The sequence below is a fragment of the Colossoma macropomum genome, unplaced genomic scaffold (assembly GCF_904425465.1).
Source record: "Colossoma macropomum unplaced genomic scaffold, Colossoma_macropomum, whole genome shotgun sequence".
Taxonomy (NCBI): Eukaryota; Metazoa; Chordata; class Actinopteri; order Characiformes; family Serrasalmidae; genus Colossoma; species Colossoma macropomum.
Window position 1 is genome coordinate 2,546,090 of NW_023494794.1, and position 18,094 is coordinate 2,564,183.

The 18,094-nt window shown below is 37.5% G+C and overlaps 1 protein-coding gene across 2 annotated transcripts in view; it reads right to left on the bottom strand.

The window, feature by feature from the left end:
- ap2b1 (adaptor related protein complex 2 subunit beta 1) overlaps positions 1 to 18,094 on the bottom strand; it is a 48,049-nt gene that overhangs the window by 18,907 nt on the left and 11,048 nt on the right. For both annotated transcript variants that reach the window (XM_036579875.1, XM_036579876.1), the window contains 4 exons: positions 17,317 to 17,509; positions 7,979 to 8,020; positions 5,764 to 5,910; positions 629 to 774 (listed from right to left, as the gene is read on the bottom strand). In XM_036579875.1, the coding sequence (XP_036435768.1) occupies positions 629 to 774; positions 5,764 to 5,910; positions 7,979 to 8,020; positions 17,317 to 17,509 (528 nt within the window). The remainder of the gene's footprint in view (positions 1 to 628; positions 775 to 5,763; positions 5,911 to 7,978; positions 8,021 to 17,316; positions 17,510 to 18,094) is intronic.

An 18,094-nucleotide genomic window follows, 5' to 3' on the forward strand; every position in this document is an offset into this window, starting at 1 on the left:
CAAGGATTTTAGTTTTCACCCTCTACTGTTCATATCATGAAAACATTCAGGAAACCCCTAGAAATATACACATTTTGGAGCAATTATAAGTCTTTTTCAGGCACATCCATGCTTGTTTTAACCTGACAATGCCAAGGCCCATTCTGCATGGCCCCAACTGCAACCAGAGCCTATAGGTGCTAGACTCACTGTCTGCAGTACAGACCTGTCTCCCACTGAAAACATATACCACATCCATTTTTTTTGGAATGTGTGGCAGGCATCAAATTTTGAATAAGCATAAATTTAACAAAAAAAAAGTTAGAATAAAAAAAAAATAGGTAGAATAAAAATATTGTTCTATATTACCGTTTTTAATTTAATACAGGTCAAACAAGATTTATTAATCATCACTTCCTGTTTTCTTAGCATTTCATATACCATGCTAACTTTTTGGAATTCAAGCGCAGGACAATATTACTGTCTCTGCTAATTGACTGCAGGCTACAGATGCAGCAGACTTCGATTACGTTTAAACTTTCAACTTAAAAATGTATTCAAAGTACTGTAGACTGTATGTTGAAAAAGTTCTCATTAGCAGAATAATTAAAAGTTACTTCCATGATCAAAAATACACATGATCACATACCTGTTCTTGTTGAACTGGATGGCAAAGTCAGTCATGTGCTGCAAGGCTTTGTTGGTAAAAGTCATGTCCATGTACATGTGACCCTGACGGCGGGAGAATGTTCCGGAAATTTCTAACCCTTTGGCCTTGACAGCTGGCAACCACACCTGAAATAAAAACCTCAATATTATGATCCATCATCTCTCTTCACATTTCACTATGTCTGCTCATTTATATTTGTGGTGAAAGAACAAGCACAAAATTCTGTAGACAGTGCTTTGCAGGTCCAGGTTAAGTGCCTTCACAACAGAATGAATGGTAATTCTCCACTGAGAATACCAGGAAGCCCATCACAAAGCCATTGATAAACTTATGCTTTTGTGTTCATATCTCTTCGGTATGTCCACTCGGACAAGAAGCCTACAGAGTGCAGAGAGTATTTGGAGCAATGGGAGTATTTAAGCAGCACAACCTAGTAGCTCTGTGCACTGCTTTACATTGCTTCAACCTGCTATTACTGATAATATTCAGAGACAGGACCAAGATTTGTAAAGAGGAAAAATGAAAACATAGATATGCAGCCTAAAAAGAGCCATACATTTTGACAGGCGTGAATAGATACATTCTGAATATCCTAAATTCTGAGTATCCTCTATTAAATCACAATGAGCAAGGCCCAAAGCACTCTGACCCAACATTCTTCAAGAAGCATCAAACTCACACAGGGGATTGGTGTGCCATTGCTGCAATGGACTGCTGGGAAGTATAAAGTGTAGAGTGGTAATGTGACTAGAGGATCTGATTTATAAACTGTGGAAATAGACAGGGCTCACTTCTTAGACAGGTCATTCTCATAAAACCACCTCAAAACATGTCCAGAAATATAAGTGTCATAAGCATCACGCAGTTAAATAAAATATTTACTGACTCCACACACCCCGTCTCATCTCCAGGCTTTTTATTTTATTTTTGTTTTAAAACATTAGGCGATGAAAAGGTACAAAGATGTACTTTTTACCCAGAAAAACTTTGTTTAAGGTGTACAGTTGGACCTTAAAACCACTGTTGTACATTTACATTGTTTGTACCTTGATGAATGATAAATGTACCTGCACAGAACCTTTATTTCTAACAGTGTTGGCATAGTGGCTTAAAAGGGCTTCATGAATATATGACCTACTATTCGGTGTATATACATCATCTCTACGATCTTCGAAAGACATGTGGGAGTGGGATCTGGGAATAAATATAAGTGATGATAACCGTAAAACTGGGATGGCCTATATCCCAAATTATGCTCAACATTTTTTCATGAAATTAACTTAAAAGTATTTTTTAAAGGACATAACTTAGGCCAGTTTGCCTCCATAAGATCTCTTTAGATTGTTTAGATCTTTGCTTCAAATGTAAACAGGAAAGAGGTACATATCGGCATTGTTTTTGGTTATGTGACAAGATACACCATAAACTTGAGAAAACATCAAAGGTACACTCACTGAGCACTTAATACTATACAAATGGTGTGCAGACTGTTGTGTGCGAAAATCCCAGGAGATCAGCATTTACAGAAATACTCAAACCAGCCACAAGATGAGATTACATGTACCTGACGCTGCTGCCATGCCTCTGCATGATTTTATGCACTGCCACACGATTAGCTGATTAGATAATTGCATGAATGAGTATGTGTACAGGTGTGCCTAATAAAGTGCTCAGTGAGTGTACGGCTAGTTTCTCCTGCCCTCTTCCTTTTAAATTTTGATGTAGAATCTGTAGTTAAAATAAAAAAAAATGTTTCTTCAAACAATAACAGTCTGAAACAGACTAGCCTCCTTTATAAATGCCCATATACCTTTTGGTACCACAGTAAGTTGCACAATTTTTTACACTGATTATACGGCCATGTACTATTAGCACTCATGTTAGATTTGTTGTTCAATTTTTTTCCATCGAAATCAAACATTTCATAATCTTTAAAAACAGTCAAAACACTGCAAGACTTTATGTATATACATATACATAGCAACATAGAATCAGTCCCATCACATTTCACATTCACACTGTTTCCTTTGGGATGCAAGGTCTTTTGGACTTTTTTAAGATGCCAAGAGTAAAACATTTGCATTTGTGGAGAATCTTGAGTTGCTGGCATGAGATTTTCATATGTTCTTCCTTATTCTTCTAACCCAGTTTCCTTTCAGAGCTGAGTTTGGATGATGGAGTTATTATTAATGCAGCTGCCTACGGCATTCCCTAGTGTGCCGTGCTCCTGAGAGGTATTAATGCCCTGGATGAATGCGATGTGACTGCAGCAGAATTAGAATAAATCTGGTATATGGTTTCAGACCTGCCACACTAGTGCTTGCTATATAATGTAAACAGGCATGAGGTCAAAACATCACAATGAATTAGGGACCAAGTATGCTTATGTGCTTTACTTGCTTATGTGTTTGTGTGGTGGGCTTATACTGCATTAGCAATTACAGGCTTTGCATTTGCTTTCTTAACGTTCATTTCTGGATGGCCACATCTCTGAACATGTGCTTTATGAGCTCAATCCAGCGTTAGCATCCAAAAAAACATATTTTGAATTAATCTGGGAAGAAGCACACAACTATTCTGTTAAAAAATAACAATATGTGCACAAAGCTCCTATGGACATTCTACCAGGCTGTTGTAGTGAGTGCTTAATTCTATGCTGTTGTGTGCCGGGGCAACAGCATTAACAAAAGTGCTCTAAACAAATTAATCAAACTTATTAGGAAGGCTGTGTTGTAGGAGTCAAGCTGGACTCTTTGGACATTGCGGCAGAATAAAGGACTCTCAACAAGCTGTTATCTATCCTGGACAATAGCTCACACCCCCTGCATGCTACACTGAAAAAACAGAGAAACACATTCAGCGGCAGACTGTTACAGCTGTGTTGTGTTAAAGAGCGCCATGGAAAATCTTGCTTACCCACTGTTATAAGGCTCTACAACGAGTCTCCTTACTGCAGAGATGGTACTGACCTTCTGCTGTCCGAACTGTGCTAAATCACATCACTATATTACCTCTCTCGTTAATACACACTGTGCAATACATCATAACTTCTACTGTAATGACTCTCACTGTGCACTTTACTTTGTAAACACTGCTTTCACTTCTAGTTATGTTTATACTCAGTGTTTTAAACTGTGTCATACCAGTTGGTGCACTACCTGCTCTCATGTAATTACAACAAATCTGTCTTATATGCTTATGTAAACGCGTTCATAGATATACTTCTATTCCTACGCTTTTTATTCCTATCTAACAACATCCCTTTAGTTTCAGATAACTCCACCTCTAGTTCAACTTTGACAAATGGTCAAAAATAGGAGGGGGGGGTTGTGAACTGCAAAGAAAACAGGGGAGTTTCTATACTGGTTGTACTGGGGCACACTTTAAATTAAGGGGGACAAAGCCCACCCTCTTTGCTGGTCAGTAGTAGGGGTAAGGTGTCTTTGTTTTAGTGGTCTAATATGTATTTTCGGAAGGCTACAAGTGAAAAACCCCTAACATAATCGCTTGCTTTACTCTAGCTGCTCTGTGGCTGACTTGCTGTTAAACATAGTCAGCCTTTTCTATACAGGCTATTAAATACTTGCATATGTTCAATGAACAATGAACATTCCTTAAAGCACTACTCAAAATCCCAGAAACAGGCTAGCAGAAACTGGCATTATTGCAGTGGTGGTAATTTCTGGTATAAACGGACAGAAAAACACATTACACCGCATCATTTTATACAGATTTGAAGAGAGACTACAACTTGGTTAAAATATGACTGTGTTCTCAAAGTCTACTTCGCATCTTACAAACGCACTTCTGCAGCACTAGGGCTGTGTATTGGCAAGAACCTGGCGATATAACATACCATGATACAAGGGTTACGATTCAATTTATAGTGATATGCTGCGATACTGTAAGCAAGGTGATATATTGATATTTTTTAAAACTGAATTTTAGGAAAACTGTCATAGCATAAAAAACACACTATCATATGCATAAAACTATTGGTAGGACATTTTGATAGCCTAAATAACACAATATTAACTAATATTATTAATTACTTCCCGATAAGCTGATTTTAAAAAAGTATCCTGCTTATTCTTTTAATGCTGGTAACATTTTTTGATAAGAAGATTTAGACGAGGTTGAAGTCAACTTCCTATTTGGCAGCTTCTTGTTCGAATTTGCTTGTTCCACCAAATGGTGCAGCAGTCACTGTAACGCATTAGGCCACTACTACTGCACCATTTAAGGTGGAATGGGAAAATGTGAACAAGAAGCTGACGAATAGGAAGGTGACTTCAGCCTCGTCTAAATCTCCTTATCAGAAAATGTTACCAGCATTAAAAGAATAAGCGGGATATTTTTTTAAATCAGCTTATTAGGGAGTAATTAGTAATATTAAGCTGGACAACATAATAGACCTTACAACAGAACAAAAAAGTAAGGCTGAATTAACCTTAAAACCATGTTACTACGCTATAGTACTGGGCATGCTAGCATGATGGGTAGCACAAATTGTTATAACACTGGTCCAAATCTTTCCAATTCAGTCATCGGTGGTAATGCTGCTAGTCAGCTAAGTTTGCTAATGCCAACGTTAGCGGTGCACCTACGTGCTACTTGTTTATGTTGGAGTGAAAAAAATCTAATAGCTGGAGATTACAACATTGCCATTTAGCAGTTGGAGATTTCAACACCACACAAAATGAACCACTGTCTGCCACAAATCTTTGCGTGTAAACTATTAATTAAAAATCGATACTCTGTTTTTAAGAATCGATACAGTATCACAAAAGATAATACTGTGATACACAAGTGAATCGATATTTTCTTACACCCCTGATCAGTGCTGCAAAACACTGGCACCGTCATCAGAAGATGGTAACACTAGCTGACTGATTAGCATAGGACATCAACAAGGCTAATGTCACTTCTTATTGCAAAGCAATATACTACAATTTTTTTTTATTTAATTTCCTTTAGGGTGTAATTACTCTTTACAAAAGTATAAGAGCCTTTTCTTTCACATAAAAAAGCTCTGTTTTGTCAGTTGTGTTTAAAACCTTTTTGAGCTTACGTTCAAGTGCCTGAGTCTTTTAGAGAAAAAAAATTGCACTCACAGCTTTAGGTGCCACATATCCGCCTGTAGTGATGGCCATGCTTGTGGAAAGTTCAAACAGGTCATTCAATCCACTGCTCAGCGTTGCTGGGGTAGGGGATGGAGCAAATGTGTTGGGCACTGAAGATGGAATAAAGTTCTGGCCAACCTGTAAAACATACAATCGAATTTACACACACATAAAATACAGATCATCAGTCTGGCTAACAATGCTAAAATGTCTTAATGGCAATTTTCCACTGTGCACTGTGGTACAGCACAGTAAAGTTATAAACACAGAATTATCCGTACCCTACTAGAGTACCTGCGAATTCTCTTTAGCTTGTGTGGTCACATAAATGACTCGTGCTGATCTTGTCGTAACAGTAAACAAAAAAAACAGTAGCAACAACGGAGAAGTTACAAGTTCAGATTTACTTTTCACTGCATTTAGTATCATGTGAGAGTCAGCAATTCTGGTTGGCTAGCATTGGTAGACATCTGACTCCAGTCACACTGTGTGATGATTTTGTGGTGATTACATATGACTAATCAGTGCTTTGCACCATTAATAGTTCTACCATTTTGGCTTGGCATGCTTGGTACCCCAACAAGATGGGTAACTAAATTCAGCACAGGTACTCAGGTACAGTATGGTACACTTTGCAATGGAAATGATAATAATGTGATCAAAGATTTGTAACCAACATACTGTACAGCAACTGCACAGTGAAAAAATGTCATTAGTTGAGAGCTAAATGAAGGACTTTGAAGGAATATTTTGGCAAAAAATCTAATTTATGTAATTTTCCAAGATCAGCACAAACATGTCTGAATGAGTCTAAAGTTTGTTTCTTTATTTTAGAACTGGAACTATGAGGCTCACATTGTTAACAGACAATAGAACTCAATGTTCACCCAAACAGCCTAAATATTTTCTGTAAATACATCTCCCAAACTTCTCTTAACCTGTATCCTCATTAAGGTGGCGCAGATTTGTCAATATGGTTTAGAGCACATTATGACTTACTGCAAGCTATGCGAATCGGCAAAATTTAATTTCAGACAACACCAGGGCCGGTATTCATAAAGCAGGACTGATCTTGACTCTTCCATATTTATCCCAGTCATTGTCTCAAATACTGATTCTAGATCAGCACTGCTACTCCTGGAGCAGTTTGTGAATACAGACCCTGTGGCCTAAGGTGACAGTTTTGTTCAGTGTTATTGTTCACAGTGAGCCATTCTGCATCCTAAACCACATCAATAAGTGTGCACAAGCCTAATGAACACCTAGGAGCAGTCTGAGTTGGTCAAAAGAAATTGTAGTAACATATTTTTTACAGAAACGATTTGGGTTTCAACTGAGTTTTAGTTGTTGCTAGCAATGCTAGCTTAATTGCTCCAGTTTTACACTAGACTAGCTAAATTTGGACCTTATACATGTCTCTGCCAATCGACTACATCTGGGCTAAGTGGAAAATTGTGTAAATTTAATTTTTCGGCAAACCATTCCTTTAAGGACACTTACCAACTTACTTAAATTCTGAGTACTTAAATATTCAGCATACTTTGTTGCTTAAAACAATGTTTGACAACATTCTGTATAATTTCTTTTACACAGAAAACTTCTGACCTTTTTGCCATGAAATATCAAGATGATAACTCAAGAGGGATCAATTATCTAGTTCCTTGATGAAAAGCTGATGTCTATGTTATAGCCATGTTCATAGCATACAGTTTTTTCAGTCTTCTTGTTGCAGAAAATCAATTCTGTTGTTTCATGCCTACATTTTGATGCGTGGGTACAATATCCAGAAACATAGACCAAAACACATGACCCCTCTTAATTTATCAGAGCAACATAAAGACTTTTTTTTAAAGCACTGAAAAGAAAAAAAGAAAAAACAAAGCAAAATCAAGCATGAGATAGACTTACCGTTACTATTTTGCTATAAACAGAGATGATTCTATACAAGTACGTCATGAAAATGAAAATTATAATAAGAATTTTTGCATGCAAACCCAAAAAAGCAAAAGACACCCAGGTGCACAGAAAAGAAGCCAACAGCTCACACCAACATACATCTACACATGATGCTAATCTACGCAGCTTGTATCAGGAACCGTGAATATAACCATCAGTGTTAAGAGCATGCAGAGAGAAGACAGACAGACAGAAAGCCAAGCTATGGACAAACGGTCGGGTGGACAAGCGGACAGATTGGCTCACTTACTGCAGGACTTCCCCCAACACCTCCTCCAAGGTCTCCCCCGAGCTACAACAGAGAAAAAAGACTCATATCCAGACCCGTAAATAATGAAACAGACAGAGAGAGAGGCGTTTAAAGGGCTTAGCATTCTAGTCCAGTCAACAGTAATTCAAACATTTCTCCTGAGTCAGAAGATCAGAGAACCAAAACAAATTTTCACCCTTTATATCTTCTCTACCTTTAAAATTTATTCATTAGCTTGTATTCCTCACTGGCAGAGAAACAGCTTTCTACAGAGGGCATGATGAATGAAAAAGTGCTTTGGCCAGTCCCTATGAGAGTTTCGGGTCATACACGTAAACAGAGGCTAATTTTAAGTTTGAAGTAGCCATTTATCAGTCACAAACAAACAGTGCTGTGCGAGTCTTAGGCCACCTGAGAAAATTATACGTAAGGCTATTGATCTGAGCAGTAAACGTGAATAACACAAAATCTAATTTTGTCGTAATATCATGTATCCTAACCATCTATCTAGCTGTCTTAAATGAATGTGCAAAATGGGTCATTAGCATGGGAATTCACAGCCAACAGTCAACATTACCACATTAACTCAACCTTTTTCTCATATTTCATGTTTTACTGTTTATAGATACAAACTTGAAGTAAGATAATACTGGTTTGGGCCACAGAGAATTAAAACAAAACAATGTTTCTTCAAGCATCTCCATACTTAAGAAAAAATGCCAAAACACTTATCAACATGTCGTTTCACACAGGATTAAGACAGCCTGGGGTTATTACTACAATTTGTTTTATAGTAGGTAAAAGCTGGAATCTTTATGCAGAACTGCACAGTCCATAAAATGACTGACATGGATTCACTGAGAAACACTGGTAATAATTACACCACCCCACCTCACCTGTAAAACTAATTCTGTCCAAGTAGTACTAAAGAACACTTTTTTTCCCCCCAGATGTACAATTATTTTATCATTATCAACATTACGTATAAAAACTTGAAAAGACAGGTAGGTTTACTGGTCATTTCTGGTTGTAAATAAAGGGGCGATATTTGCTATTTAGACAGTGCAACCCCTGGTTCCTACTGCCAACACTGCAAAGAAAATCTGAGTTGGCAAGTTTTTCTACAATGCACTACTTCACATCAAACCACTCCAACGACTTTCCTAATAGATTTCCCCCTAAAACAATAAATAGACATTTAATGCCTGTCAATGTGTTCGCTTTTCACTTACCATACCTGGTTGGGCTAATCGATATTTGATTAAATTAATAAAAGTGTGCTGGTGGTGAAATTGAACAAATCCATGTAATGGCTGGGGTGTACAAGAGAGGACAAACTTAATCTGTGTACTACTGACCATCTAACAAGACTCTAATAACTCTTATAGAAGCACTTTTATTTTTATAGATTTTATAGATACCCACCATATAGCAAAAACTAGGGATGCACAATGGAATCATACTGGTCTTAAAAATTTGGATGTTTATATTTCTCCAGAATGTTAATCCAGACAGTCCCAATTTTGATATCATGTTTTTTGTATTGGCACTGGCAAATGGGTACATGAAAAAAATCCCAGCTGAAACTTCCCAATGAAAAACTAACATAAAAATTAGAAAAACTGTACTAAAAGTATCTGAAGGTGGCAATGCATCTGCCACTGTTTTAGAATGTTAGGATATACACAGTATGTCCTGTTATTGTTTAAAAAACTTGTTTAATTGTCTGTCTTCCATATGTACATAGAGTAGTTTGTGTTCAATGTGCTTTCAAAAATAATTCTGAAATAAGTAAATCAGAACCAATTATGAATCAAAATTTCATAATGTAACGAACCTTTTCCTAAATAATTATATTCTAATTCAATCATCGTGCAGTCAGAGATTCAGTCTTAAATATCTAAACATATTTGTCAGGTGCTTTAAGACTTTTTCGTAGTACTATACAAACCCTGAGGGTCAGATTTATGCGTAGCAATGGCACCCACTGCAGGGGTGGCCATTTGTCCCCTGCATTGGCAGTAAGCTGTTGACTCAACCCAGGATGGTGAGGGAAGCCGGGGAGTTTTGAGCCTGGCAAAGTCACCCAGCAGGAAACGAGAGAGAAAGAGATTGCAGTTTCACATAACTCCATATTAAAGCCTGTTATGGCTGCCAGCCTCAATAACAGTTAGTTAGGACCGAGGGTGGCCGTGTGTGGTTTCTGCAGCAAAGCAATGACTCAAGCTCATATTTCACCATTCGTCTGTTAAAGGGATGCGACATGCAAAGTTTAAAGCAGAAGTTTATGAGCAAGCGATTAATTTAACAGCTGCGCAAAAAAATCCTCAGGAGCATCAGCTATTGCAACAGCATGACCTGTGCTTCTTTTATGTCTTTCTCCACAGAAATAGTATTTTAGCAGAAATCATTTCCAAGTTCACAAGTGAAATACAAAACTAGGGCTGAACGATTTGGAGAACATGTCGTAATTGTGATTTTTTTGGCCTTTTTTTTATAAATTAAGCTCCGGGTCTTTTTTATTTTTTTTTTCGCCAAGATCAACACATCATTTTTTTACAGACTGAATGTGGTGGGCCAGATCGTCAGTTCACAAGCTTTGTGTTATTAGGTTAAATTTCCACAATGAAAATTTGCTAAGACAATACTGAGTAACAATGTAAGATCTAATTAAAATTACAGCTCCTATGATTTGAAATGAAGTCTTTCGAACTGACCAGTCAAAAGATTGAACACATTCATAGAATGGTATACTATTTTTTACATTTCATAATAATGACATTAAGAATAAGAAAAAAAGAGTAAACATCTATGAATGTAGAAATTGGAAGTATATATCTACATGGATTAGCTTTACAGAGAAAAGTAAGACATATTTGTAGAAGGTTAGAAGTCCAGGAAAATTAATAAAATGCAGATACTCTATATGGACAAAAGTATTGGGACACCTACACATTGCACCCACAGGAGCTTTTATGACATCGTATTCTAAATCCATAGGCATTAATGTGGAGTTGGTCCCCCTTTGCAGCTTTAACAGCTTCCACTCTTCTGGGAAGCTTTCTACAAGATTTTGGAGAGTGTCTGTGGGAATTTTTGTTCATTCATCCAGAAGAGCATTTGTGAGGTCAGACACTGATGTTGGAAAAGAAGGCCTGGCTCGCAATCACTGTTCTAGTTTATCCTAAAGGTGTTTGATGGGGTTGAGGTCAGGGCTCCGTGCAGGGCACAGTCATGCTGGAACAGAAAAGGCCCTTCCCCAAACTGTTCCCACAAAGTTGGAAGCATACAATTGTCCAAAATGTCTTGGTATGCTAAAGCATTAAGGTTTCCCTTCACTGGAACTAAGGAGTCTAGGCCAACCCCTGAAAAACAACCCCATAGCATTATCCCTCCTCCACCAAACTTATAGAGAAGCTTGATTTGTCACTCCACAGAATTTGTTTCCCCCGCTCCAGAGTCCAGTGGCAGCATGCTTTACACCACTCCATCCGATGCTTAGCCTTGTGATTGGTGATGTAAGGCTTATCCCTATGCTCTCCCTTGCCCAAACAAACCATGCCAAGAGAGTACACGCTCCAGCATTTGATTCAAACAAACTAAAAAACTGTATATGTGAAAATCCCCCATAAATTAAAAACTATATATGTGAAAATGCCCTAAGAACTAAAAACTGCATATTTGAAAATTCCTTATGAACTAAAAACAGCGTGTGTGAAAGTGCTCATGTTCACAACAGTTAATCACAATTCTCATTTACGGCTGACATTCATATCAGTCAATGAAGTACTGGTTAAGTAAAACTGAGTCTGTTTATCATAAAGCTATTGTAGGTTTCTTGAAATTGGTATTACCCAAAATTTTCGACTCAACTAGGGACTAAGAGCAACATTCCTTGAGGGTTCCAAACCTACGACAGGCTCTTTACACTGCAGTGTTACGTGCTGTCCTGGATGGAGCCATTCGAGTCTGCAATTTGCGTGCCAGTGGGAGGCCTTCTTACAGAGTCTTGGCCAATTTTGCTAAGAAGATTGCGGTGCAGGGGAACACCTGCGCTTGTGTGGGTACCTGCCACTCGGCACGGACCACTATGAAGAAACCCTTCCAGCAGGCAGGTGCTGCCTTCATAAATCCAATTAGCGTACCCTCTAGAGATGTGTGATGTGAACAGGGCTGTGCAGCACATCAAGAATTGTTTTTGCCTACAAGCAAATGTAAGGATTATGATCTACTAATATGGCACATAAGGAGAGTGGCATACAATTTTAACATATTGCTGTGCACAATTTACATTCCCCTTTTTAAGCAAATATGGGGTATCTCTGATGTAAAGTGAAGGATGTTGTCATTTAATACTACATATTGGGGAAAAGCATAAATATTTGAATATTCAAGGAGCAGAAACAAACGCAGTAGTCGAGTATTGTGAAGCTGAGGTCCCTGTGGTGTTATTTCCGAAATCTGTAGCGTCATAACTAAGTAAAGCACGTTGTGCACCGAAATGACTATTTGAATACTAATAAAATTACTTGTTAATATTTAATTACAAATAAAAATTGAAAATGCCCATCCTTATTATGCATAATCTTTTACATTTGATTTGCACTTCTCACGTCATCACTGACAACCTACACATTCCTGCCTGCCCCAGACAAAGGAAATAAACACAGGACTCAAACTTTCTGCCTGAATAACTGCATTTGCAAGTCACCTTTGCAAAAGAACAAGAAAACATTTTCTGCCCTTTCAAACCTCTAAGCTGCAGCCCCCGACATTATCATTGCCTTTCAGACCACGGCTTTCATTAAAATTGGACTGATTCTATCAAATGGTCTAATGGTGTATTGCGTGCTGCTGATGAGTGAAAGGCCTTTATTCTTTTCTAATGAACTCTAAATGAAAGTAGAAGAGCTTTGAGGCCAATATCTGAGCTTGGAGGAAGACAGTATGAGCAAAAGATTTGACACCTAAGCCTTTTAATGAGTCTTGGAATTGACTTGATCAGGCTGGAATCATCCTTCTTTCGGTCCGGATATCAAATGCCATACCAAGTTGAACGAATTAGCCCTTATCGGATGCAATTCCTGGCTTAGGGCATATTGTAATTTCCATGTGTGAAAGTGTGGGGCCTAGGTACTCATAATTCTCATGCCACAGTGCTCTAACTTTCAACCGCAGGCAAGTAATACAACATTTCGTTTCAGCCTGTGTCTGCAAACCCCCTCTCATACTGATCAGCAGAAACTAATACCAACCCTGCTTGACACTGGCACTCACAAGGCGACCCTCATAGGCTGAAGATATATTGCAAGTCCATTATTACAAAGTTTGTGTATTTTAAACACAGTTTTGGCACAAGTCTAATACCTCCATGTCCCCAGATCAGATATATATGTAATCCTTCAACAGTGGGTCTGACAGCCTATTTCACGGCTTTAGGTATTCTGGGCAGATCAATGAGTTGAGCAGGCCTTTTGCCATTAACAGCACTTATATATGCTCTGTTTGAGAGTGTGGACCGTAAGCAGAGTTTTCAAGAACTATGGATCTAGGCACGATGATTTGAATATCTGGCTATCTAGACATATATATGTATTTTTTAATGTGGTATTTCAATTAGGCATGTGTAGTTAATAATAAAATTAATTAAAAAAAATATTATTATTAATAATAATAATAATAATAATAACAATAAAATACTATTTTTGACAGTGTGTACAATGTACAAACAACAGAAAATGCTGGACACAAGCAACCAATGCTGTTTCTCAAATTTAGTGAAATGGCCATATCTAAGCAGATGTGTTGAAATACTTCAAACAACAAGAAGGCTATTTTGCACAGGTTACTGCAAGTTATTGTTCTGTAGGTCAAATGGTGATACATAAAGATTTTGCTGTAGCAGTGGGCAATTTATCCTGTACACTGGCTGTAATGTTTTTAAATTTATTAGTTTCTTCCCATTCTGACACAAATAAGTGCAGATAATGCAACATACAGTGTTAAGGTTAGCCCATTTATGGCTTAAAGCTAAGGCAAAGATGTTTCAGCAATCTCATATATATATATATATATATATATATATATATATATATATATATATATATATATATATATATACACACACACACACACATATACATATATATATATATATATATATATATATATATACATACATACAAACATAGCCTTTAGCCTAACATGGATACCAGCCCGCTTGCCACGCTTCACTTTCTGCTTCTGTTTGCCTCCCTTGGTCAGCTGCATCAGACGACACAATGGTCTCAGGGCCTGGTGCCACCTGCTACTGATGCATGAATGATTGTAATTATTAAACTCCAGCAGTGTCTAATGGTTGGAGATGTAAGCACAAGTGTACAGTATTAATGTATAAGACAAATGACTTGAAAAATCTGAGCATGAAATAACATTTACATTAGTTCTTGCAGAGCCCAAAAAGCTGCTGCGTGGTTATGCGTATGCACCACAGGGTTATTTATATACAATTAAACTCTGAAAACTTTTACTTCAGTTGTTAAAATACAGTTCTTGTTAAAAGTGAAGGGACAATGTGGACTTGTAAACAACTGTGTTCTACACAAACGTTTCTCAAGCACCTAAAATGTTCCTATTGAAAACAAACAAACAAAAAAAAGAAACAAACAAAAAAAACCCACACATATAAATACACTACACCCTGACATACCAAAACTGTTTTATTATACTATGATGAAAATTTCTGGCCATGACTGGAAAAACTGGTCTAATCAGTGCGTGACTAGTTACATTTTGCCAAATGTTTGTTGTTAATTGCTTAAGGTGAGGTGTCATTCAAAATGGAAGAGTATGAGAAGAGGCAAAAAATGGTTTTGATTTTCTGACAGAAAAAATACATTTTTTGGGGTTGATTTTGACCCATCCACACCAGAGGTGTTTCACACAGTTTGTAGATCTTATTCTATCAAGGCAGACAAAACCAGAGAATTGCCATTTAGGCTATAGAAAACATGTGTTATTATTATTAATAATAATAATAGCTTTTATTTTAAGAATACATTAATTACCCTAACAAAAATGTACTTAAATTTTATTTATATTTGAAAAATGTTTTTAAAATCCAAATGGGCAAGAAAGTTAATAATGAACACTGAACAGCATCAAATTCTCACTGAGATTTAAACACTATCTGTTTTAAAATGTTGATATCTAAAGAGCACATCAAATAGCCCTTGATGCTTTGACGTTACTCCCAACCAACTTGGCGAAAAAAGGGCTTGTTATTTAAGCTTCCTCAAGCATAACAGCAATTCTATACCAAGTCAAAATTTGGAGCAGTTTTCAACACTGAAATACACTGTCAGTGTCCAAACCTAATGTAGTTCTCCTAACTAATAATGCTCAATTTCATTTAGCATTTTTCAGAAAAGGTGTGATACAAAGCATTGTTCTTTTTGCTACTGGCAATGTTTTGCACCACTTTCATAAAGCAGATGCCTCTGGGGGCATGTGACCATGGTAACAACCAGTAAAGAGTGGTAATCTCATGCATATTAAAACGCAGGTGCAATCAGGTCAGCGTGATGCCCTCATAAATTCAGAAAAAAATAAAAAGTGGGAAAGATAAGCTTTCAAAAGGTTTAGTACTAACTAGGCAGAAGCATAAGACAATAGTTTCATTAATTTCAGATTTTACATATTTACGAAGGAAATTTTATAAAATTACATCCATACTGAGACCTCAGTGCTGCCAAAACGTTCATTGCAGTAACTTTTGTCTGCATTAACAGAAACTCCTTTAAGCAGCCTCAATTTGGACAACTATTCCTAACCTTAAATGCATTCAATGAGAGAAGATTACTTTTTAGTTTAACTGCAGGAAATTTGACAAAAGCACAGACACAGTTCAAAGAACAGTATGTCATGGAACCACATACTCAAGTCTGCTTGAGATTTCTGATATAGTAAGTATTGAGGTAACTGTGTTATGACTTAAGCACTACAATTCGCAGAGTGTTAATTGGTGGGGTATAAGCTTCCATTACTTGTTAGTTACTTTAGCCTCATAACTCCAGTGCAATTTTCTGACCAAACTCTTCAAGAGACATGCGTGCACACCGCCTGAAAAGTGGAACGCAGAGACAGAGGAGCTGCATGTAAAACACAGGCAAATAAGTGCCATTATCTCGTTTATAATGTTGGAACCAGACGTCAAGACTCTTTTTCGAGTCAGCTGCCTGTTTGTAGTGAAATATTTCTCCAGCTCTTACTGTGATATCAGTATCTCAAACCCAGAATAATCCCCGGTTTGCACTTTCAAGCATATCTTTATTTGTGACGTGATTTCTAAAGAGATCTGGGAGTTTAAGTTCTTACTTGTAACCGAAACTTGTTGTGTGCGTTATACTCTGTCTTTGCCTTATCGTGTAGTGTGAGCGCCCACACGACCAAAAAGACAAGGAATTTTGTTTTATGCATCTTTTTTATGTTTGCCTTATGATATTCTAAAGCCAAAAGTGACAAGAAGCCATAAATTACCATGGTTTCCCACAACGTGAACAGGAGTGAAATCACCGTAACACGTGGCTTGCTGCTTTTAAATAATGCATCTGATGAGTGTGGTGATGTGTGCATATTGTGTGTTTTATAATGGCTTTCAACATGTCTGTCTGGTTTTTAAATGAAATTTAACTAGTAGAATTAACTTTTAGAATTACCAACTCATGAAAAGACGATAAAAACACATGCATGCGTCGTAACAGCACCAAAAACTGAACTGATGCATGAACCAAAGACAGATTTTGTATTCTTACATAAAACAAACCATACCAGAACGAGTTTGAAAGCAGAGACTGACCTTCTCAGGGGGTCTTGGTACACTTATTTAGTACACATCAGGGTTTGCATGGTAATGTTCTCACTTGTTCTAATGCAGTGTTTCTCAACCCAGGTCCACTGCCCCGCACATTTTTGTGCTTTTCCTGCTTTAATGCATCCACTTTAACTAAACAATGGGCTGCTAATGAACTGATTAGTTGGATCAGATATGTTGGGAGTAGAGAAAATACCAAAAAAAAGCAGAGCAGCGGGCCTCCAGGATCAGGGTTGAGAAATACTGTTCTAATGTACCACACTAATAGAACGGTCACACTAGGGTTCGTTTTAATCAAACCAAACCTGCCAAGTGTGAACAAACCCTAAATTTGATTTGTTTGCGAATCACTATGAACACACCGCAGTCTAATAATCTCAGTAATCTTATATTGCAGATCAGTAAACTCAACCTTCAAAAATGATCTCTTTTGAAAAGATAATGCTGTTTGAAACAGGGAGCTCACCAGACTGTCTAGGCCTCCTCCTAGAAGGTCCACAGCACCCATCTGCATGGAGGACACTTGGGGAACGTTGACTGGAGGGCCCAGGTCCAGGTTGAGCAGATCACCCAGAAGATCACCCTGAGATGGGATAACCTGGGGCTGGTCGATGGGGGCTGCTGGGCCGGCGCTGATCGGGCTCTCTCCAGTGTCAATGCTATGGAAAAGGACACGGCATGAGATGGGAATGTCTGAACATGGTATAAACAACCAAACAGACAAATCAATCAGGCATTGTTCACACTCAGGGAATGACAATGTAGCTGTTATCTGTCAAGGCTTTCTTTGTTCCTGTTAGCTGACACCAGAAGATTCAATTTGTTTACTTCCAGATCAGTCCAACATCAGAATCATAAAAGAAAATCATCCACAGAAAATTAAATTTCTTTCTTTCAGACTGTTGGAAAAAATAAAAAAAAAAATGCAAATTTTTAGTGTTGTTTAGGAGATTTGGAGACCTCTCTGGTGGAAACATGCAGAAAATGATTTCGTAATATCCAACCCCTTACCCAGGCAGATAAAATATGATGATTCTGAACACGGAGTATTCAAGGAACTCCTAATGACATATCTTGTAAGTCAATTATCTACTATTGTCATCATATCTTCAACAGTATATGGGTAATTGTAATTTTGCATTTGAGACCTTAACATCATGCTGAACCTTCTTTTTGAGTCTGTATTATGCGTAACACAAATATGTGACATCGTCCAAAAATCCCACACCAAATCTGACTGGTTT